Genomic DNA, 7,460 nt, shown 5'->3' on the forward strand with positions numbered 1-7,460 from the left:
ACCATATTTTACTGATTCTCAGATCCATGAATCCTTTTTTACATTTACATTTTAACTTTTCCAAATAGAAGTCATCTTATATTGATACTATCTCATTTTTAATGAAATATGGTATGTGTCAGGCACTGTTCTAGATGCCGGGGATAAATTAATAAATGAAACAGGCACAGGCCCCTGCCCTCATGGAGCTGACATTCTATTGGTGGGGAGATAAATACACATAGTGAATTGTTTAATGTCTTAGAAAATGATAAATGTTTAGAAGAAACAAAAGTAGAGCAAAGTAAGGCCCATATGGGGGATGAACCAGACCAGTTGCTGTATTAATGTATTAGTTAGCTATTGCTGTGTAACAAATCGCTCCAAAACTTAGCAGCTTAAAACAACAAGTAATTACATCTCAGTTTCTGTGGGTCAGGAATCTAAGAATGCCTTAGTTAGGTCATTCTGGCTCAAGGTCACTCACAAAGTTGCAAAGCAGATGCCAGCTGGTGCATGGTCATCTGAAAGCTTGACTGGGGCTGGAAAGTCTGCTTCTGAGATGGCTCAAACATACGGCTATTGGCAAAAGGCCTTAGTTCCTCACTGGCTGTTGGCAAGAGGCTTGGTTTCTTGCCATGTGGGCACCTCCATAGGGATCCTTGAGTGTCTTCGCTTCACCAGAGCAAATGATTCAAGAGAGAGAACAAAGAGAAACTCACACTACCTTTTATGACCTAGTCTTGGAAATGACACTATCACTTCTGCTATATTCCATTTGTTCAAAGTGAGTCACTATGTCCAGCCCACATTTAAGGAGAAGAGAGTTTAAGAATGAGTATTAAAGAATTTGAGGATATTTTTGGAAACCACTACAATGAAATAGGAGAGTCAGGATAAAAGAAAGGTCCTACTTAAGCAAAGACTTGAAGGAGGTGAGGGAATCAGCCAAGCAGATATAGTGGTGGGGAGGAGAGTGTTCTGGGCAAGGGAAACAGCTGGAGCCCTTGGAGGAGAGCTTACCTGGCACGCTGGTGAAGAAGAAGGAGAGAGGGAACACTGGGAACAACTAGCGGGGCTACTACACTCCTTTCCTCCATTCCTAGCTGCATGACCTTGGGCAAGTCACTTCCCTCTCAGAGTTCTGGTTTCCCTTGTCTGTGAAATAGGAATGATAGAAGTAACTACTCACAGTTTTCTTATGAGGATCAAATAAGATATTACATGTAAATCACCCAGCCCATGGCTGGTACATAGTAAATATTCAATAAAACATTAGTTAATATTATTCTTATTACAATCCAGACAGTAGCCTCACGTTTGCCATCTGGGCATCAGGTACATTGGTGCAAATCATCAGCTGGGGGCTGTTGGAGGACAGGACCCTTCAGGGATCTGGTAGAGAAACTTCTTGCCTCCTCTGGAATCTAAAGAAAAAGCTGCAGAGAGACAAACTTTGCCTGCGGGTCCGAGCCTGGGCCTCAGGTTCAAGCCTCCAGGTTTAAGTGTCAAATCTGCCAAGCTGCTAGGCTAGGTGAGGCTCAACCAGGGACTGGGGAGCCAGCTCAGAGTTCCTAGAGCTAGGTCTTCCCAGGTACCTCTTCTGACCGCTCAGTCTCAGTCAATCCATGGACGAGCCTTTGCTGAGCCCTGTGTGAGCCTTGTTTTGTATTGGTTACTGGAAATGGGCCTGTCAGCAAGAGTGAAACCCAAGAGATCCTGCCAACCAGGACCCGTGCGAGAGGCAGAAGCCACTTGGGGTGGAACCTTCTGTTTGTCCTCAAGAAAGGGGACTGGACATAAGAAAGGGGCAGGAAGTACTGCATCCTCAGGTGGTGGCACAAAACTGTCCCTGGGACCTCTCAGTGTCACCTGGTCCACGCACTAATGTGGCCCTGTCAAGTGATGCCAGGCGGACTCAAGGGCATCGCCCTTCTCCGACCCTATGGGCTCATAAAGACTTGGGTCCAGGCGAAAGCAGCTTGGGTCAGTGGGCAGCACTGCGCTCCTAGAACTATAAATGCTGCTTTTGACCCTGCTCCACCACACACCTTGTGACCTCAGCCAGCTTCCTGAATTGTTTTCAAGACCTTGGTTTGCTTTTCTGTCAAAAAGGATGATAACTTCTACTCTGCCTAATTTATTCATCAACAGATGTGTAAAGTCCCTATCATGTGCCCAGCACTGTTCTGATGCCTTAGAAATACTGTGCAAAACACTTGTGCATGGCAGTCAAGGCCTCTGTTCTCAGGGACCTGAGCTGCTGGTGAGGAGACATTCTTTGAAATAACAGTGGTGGAGGAAAAGTGGAGCAGGGTGAAGGGACAGAGAGGGCTGGTCAGGGAAGGTCGCTCTGAGGATGTGACTTTTAGATAGAGTTCTGAACAAAGGAAGGGTGAATCATGTGGATGTTTGGGAAAGAGCATTCCAAGCAAGGGAACAGCAGGAGCCCCGAGAAATGAATGTGCCCGGGCAGTTCAAGGCTGAGTAAGGAAACAGTTCGGGAAATGCTAGGAACAGGTAGGATCCAATCTGAGCAATTCTGGCACAGCATAACTTAGCCAGTGGTTCTCAACCTGTGGGTCGTGACCGGTGGAACAACCCTTTCACAGGGGTCGCTTAAGACCATCCTGCATATCAGATATTTACATTATGATTCATAATAGTAGCAACATTACGGTTATGAAGTAGCAACGAAAATAATTTTATGGTTGGGGGTCACAACATGAGGAACTATATTTAAAGGGCCAGAAGGTTGAGAATCACTGACTTAGACCATGTCATTCCTCTGCCAAGGTTCCTACAGGGCCCTATAAGGCCCCTCCTGATGCTCCTCACTCCTCCTCCTACACACACACACACACACACACACACACACACACACACACACCCCTCCACCACTTCCAAGCTCCCACTTCTCCAGCCACACTCCCCCATGGCTGTTACACCTGCCTTGAGACGTTACTCTAACTCAGAATCACCTGCAGGGTTTATTAAAGTGCAGATAGCTGAGCCTCAGCCCAGCTACTGATCCAGAAGCTGATTCAGTCTGGGGTGGGGTCCCAGAATGCCCATTTCTAACAAGGAAGGTCCTTGGTACTACAATTTGACAAGCACAGTCCAGTGTTCCCTCTGCTAGGACCACTCTGGCCCAAACACCATGTGACTAATACCTCCTCCTCCTTCAAGTCTTTGCTCAAACCAAACGGTCTCAGTGAGGCCTACTGTGACCATCCTGTGCAATACTGCAACCCATCCCCTGTTCCCCCAATCTCTTCCCTACTCTACTTCTCCTTTTTTCCCCATAGTACCTGCCCCTTTCAAACATGTGGATAATTATTTTATTTATATCCTTGCTAACTATATGTCCCCAAGTACCTAAGAAGGGTTCTTAACCCAGACTCCATGAATCTCTGAGCCCTCCAATGACCCCACAGAGCTGCTAACCAGTCACATTTCTATGTAATAGTTTGTGACCATGATGTCTGTAGCTTTCATTGGATTCTCAAAGAATTACTTGATCCTGAAACCTTAAAAACCACTAACAGATCAATGCTCAGCATAAAGCAGTTGTTCAAAAAAATATTTGTTGACTAAATTAAAGAGCCTTTTTAACATTATTCACACACACTTTTTTTAAACAAGGAAAACTGTATAGTGGTATAATGGCTCCCAAATGTTGGTGTCGTTGGACCAACTATGTCAGAACAACAAGGTTACTTTTGAAAAGTATAAATTCTTATTATTCAAAATACCCTGAGAAAGTCTGAGTCAGGAGGGTGGGGTGGGGTGGGGCCAGAGATTCGGTACTTTTCAAAGCCCCCTCCCCTTCCACCCTCATACATCCCAGGTGAGTCTGCGGTGTGGCCAGGTTTAGGAATTTCTGTCGGAGGCCTTAACTGGAGAGAGACTCAGGACAATCAATTCTGGTTTGCAGCTTTTACACTTCGCAAAAAATGTGATCACACCTATAGTCACTTGTGACCTTCTCACAAAGTCTCAAGGTGACAAGGCAGGGATTGCAATCTCCCTTTCCCTAAACAGAAAGCCGAGGCCCTGGGAACCACATGACACCCTCCTCCCAACACACAAAGGTCATACTGTCTGCAGGTGGTGGAGATATGATTAGAACTAGGGCCTCTGGACTCTCACTCTAGGGCTCTCCCCGCTGCACCAACTGGATAAACCCAAGTTCCAGGAAGTCCAAGGCCACTACCAGGGGAGGGGAGCAACTGAGGGAGGGGTAGAGTGGCAAACTGGAGAGCAAGGTTCAGGGAGGCTGTCTCCTGGCCACTGGGAGAGACTCCAGCTGCTCTAAGAACACAGGCATTCACGTGCTAACTCCGTCTCCTTCTCTGCAAAATGGGGTTGATAATCCGTGCCCTGCCCCCAGCAAGAAGCTTGTAGAATGTAAAGCACTGTAAACATATCAGTTATTATTATATTATGTAGGAAAGGTGCAACATCCCCCACTCAGACCTCCAGGGACAAAACTACACCCGGCTTTTCATTCATTTGAGACACTATGTATTAGGCACTGTGCTGGGCACTGTACATACATGGCCTCATTTAACCCTCCAGTGGGGTTGGAGCCGCTGTTGTCCCCATTTTACAGATGAAGAAACTGAAGTTCAGGAGAATGAGCTGCAATTCATTCCATCGTTTTGTTTATTCACGTAACTTTTACAAAAGCCTGCTCTGGGCCAGGCTCTGGGCCAAGTGCTGAGGTCACGAAGATGAACTAGTCCTTCAAGGAGACATGCCCATAAATTACTTTAATAACAACTCAGTACATGCTTCCACAGACAGTGAGAGCCAGAGAAGGGGCAACTGGCTCCCTGGGGTTATGGGGAAGGCAGCTGACCGTCCGCAGGACCCTGCACTGCTAAGGTAGCCGTGATGGCAACCACCAGGCCTGGGTTCAAGTGTCACTTCTGTCAAGGCTCTGCTGTGTATTCCCAAGGAAACCCCTTCTGCTACTGAGCCTGGGCTTCCACCTGAAAAATTGGGAGATTGGGTTTGTGATCCTGCAGCTGGGAGCCCACACCTCTGGTCCGTTCAGCTTGGGCCCAGCTAGTACCGAGGCTGAGCCTGGGGCATTCAGACCAAGACCCTGGAAAGGGGCTGAACACCCAGCACAGAGCAGCACTTCTGGCCTGCAGCGCGGCTGGGGGTCCAAAGGGCGGAGCTCCGACCGGGGCGGTGCTGAGACCGCCCGGAGGGGCGGCGCGGTCTTCCCTGGCGCGTCTCATCCGGCCAATGAGCGCGCGGGAGCGCGGCAGCCCCGCCTCTGGATATAAGGCGCGGAGGACCCGGCGCGGCGCAGAGGTCTCTGAACGTGAGCCCCCAGGCAGTGCGTTCTCCTCGCCGCCGCGAGTTGCGGCCACGGGCGCACAGGAGCTCTGAGTTCGTGCGTCCGGGCAGAGGCAGAAGCAGTGGTCCGGTTCTGTTTTCTTTTGTCCGGCTGGGTTGCGGGAAGGGCAAGGGACCCGGATTTCTTGTTGCAATAGAACAGCTGGCCGGGTCCGGGGGCCGCCTGCGCTGACCGTCCGCCCGTCGTCCCCGCAGGCAGCCCGCCCGCCGTCATGACCGACCACCTGATGCTCGCCGAGGGTTACCGCCTGGTGCAGCGACCGCCGCCCGCCGTGCCCGCCCACGGCCCCCAGGCGCTCCGGACGCTGCAGCCGTACGCGGGCGCGGGCTTGGACAGCGGGTTGCGGCCACGGGGGGCTCCGCTGGTCCCGCCGCCGCCCCAAACTGGGGCCCTGCCGTACGGGGCTTTCGGGCCGCCGCCTGCCTTTCAGCCCTTTGCGGCTGGGCCGCCAGCGGCCGCCGGCAGCGCGCACCTGCAGCCCGTGACGACGATGTACCCCGGCCGCGCGCCCGCGCCCTCCGGCGCTCCGGGATGTCCCCCGGGCCTGCAGCCGGCGCCGGGATCCCCGGCCCCGCCGCCGCCCGTGCACGCCCTGGGCGGCATGGACGCCGAACTCATCGACGAGGAGGCGCTGACGTCGCTGGAGCTCGAACTCGGACTGCACCGCGTGCGCGAGCTGCCCGAGCTCTTCCTGGGCCAGAGCGAGTTCGACTGCTTCTCGGACTTGGGGTCTGGGCCGCCCGCCGGCTCTGTGAGCTGCTGAGCGCGGCCCACCGCTTCCTTGGTGCGCCCGAGAGGAGAAGGGAGTCTGCCCGCAAGACTGCTCACCCAGCGTCTGGGCTCGCACGCACCCTCCGTGAGGGTGGAGGCAGCGGGCCAGTGCACGGAGTTAACGCCGGCTGGGACACCTGGCGCCACTCCAGCCCTGCCTCCTGCTGGATGAGAGTTTGGCATCACTTCTCTGACCAGGAGCCTCATCGGTAAAAAGGGCACTGGACCCCCTTTGGACTCCATGTTCTTGGATTCTGTGTCCTCTCCTCTCGACTCTCCCCCCTCCCTCCCCCAATCTGAGCCATTCCAGGCCTCTGCCTGGTTCCCCGTCTCTCCTTTGGGTCACTGGGTCCCTGGAGCTGCGCATTTACTGGGGCCTCTGCTCCCGCTGCCTGGGCCCTGGGGTCGCTGGGCCTCCCGCCTTGGGGAGGGGAAGATTGTACATACAGCCCCTGCAGAGTGGAGCGATGCCCCAGCTGGCCTCCAAAAACCAAAATAAAACTGGGTCACTTTACAGACTTGCATTTTCATTTCCTTATCAGTCCAACCCTTGACTATATTTGGCTTGTAGAGTCCTGAGGCTGTTAGGGACTTGGGGTGGGATGGAGGCCACAACCCCTGGCAGTGCCCAGGAGAGGAAATTGACAGTTTCTTTCAAAATATCTGAGTTGTGCAATTGTCATGTCATAATCTGGAAGGCAGACGCTGACACCGCCAGATGGCAGGGTAAGCCACGGGCATCGACGTTGGATTTCCCAGCTCCTGGGAGCGGGAGCTTGGTGGTGCTGCCCCCACCTGTTGCTGGAAGAAGACAGCACAGAAGGTTAGAGGGGAGGTGGATGGGACATGAGGATTCAGAAAAGCCTGGCTTTGAGCCATGGTGCTCTCTTGTCCATACATTTAGATTTCCGAGGCTGTGTCCTCAGGGAGAGATGGCCCCAGTCTCAGGTGGTTATGAGGATCAAATGCAATGTGAGACCTTCAGCGCATGCCTGACACTTAGGCAGACCTCAATAAATGATCGTGATGGTTATTCTCCAAGTTGGTGCTGCCTTTATTCCAGTCCCTGGGCCAACTGTTACATGCCCTTATGGGGTCACAGTTCAGGTAGGACTAGGAGATGATAGGCCTAGACATCAACTCATGTTGGTACAAGAGTGTGATAAGGACTAGAAAACAGGACATTCCAGCAGGGAAACCCAAAGGAGGGAATGGTCTCAGCTGGTTGGGCATGGGGTCATTTCAAGCTTTAGGGAGGTGGTGACATTTGATATGGTGAACAGAGGGATGCGTACATCTTGAGGAGTTGGAGGAGGTGACATGCAAGAAAAGAGCC

General features: G+C 52.1%; 1 protein-coding gene across 1 annotated transcript; it reads left to right on the top strand.

The window, feature by feature from the left end:
- The first annotated feature begins 5,289 nt into the window (after nucleotides 1-5,289).
- CITED4 (Cbp/p300 interacting transactivator with Glu/Asp rich carboxy-terminal domain 4) lies at nucleotides 5,290-6,638 on the top strand. The gene has a single exon (XM_070404999.1). The coding sequence runs from the start codon at nucleotides 5,565-5,567 to the stop codon at nucleotides 6,114-6,116; it is 552 nt and encodes a 183-aa protein (XP_070261100.1). The 5' UTR covers nucleotides 5,290-5,564; the 3' UTR covers nucleotides 6,117-6,638.
- The last annotated feature ends 822 nt before the right edge of the window (nucleotides 6,639-7,460 follow it).

This window comes from Myotis yumanensis, unplaced genomic scaffold, assembly GCF_028538775.1.
Source record: "Myotis yumanensis isolate MYYU_CA2020_CCGP unplaced genomic scaffold, mMyoYum1.0.hap1 SCAF_2, whole genome shotgun sequence".
NCBI lineage: Eukaryota > Metazoa > Chordata > Mammalia > Chiroptera > Vespertilionidae > Myotis > Myotis yumanensis.

What these genes read in the sequence shown, in the direction of transcription:
- CITED4 (XM_070404999.1), top strand. Translation starts at nt 5,565, where the DNA reads ATGACCGACCACCTGATGCTCGCCGAGGGTTACCGCCTGGTGCAGCGA.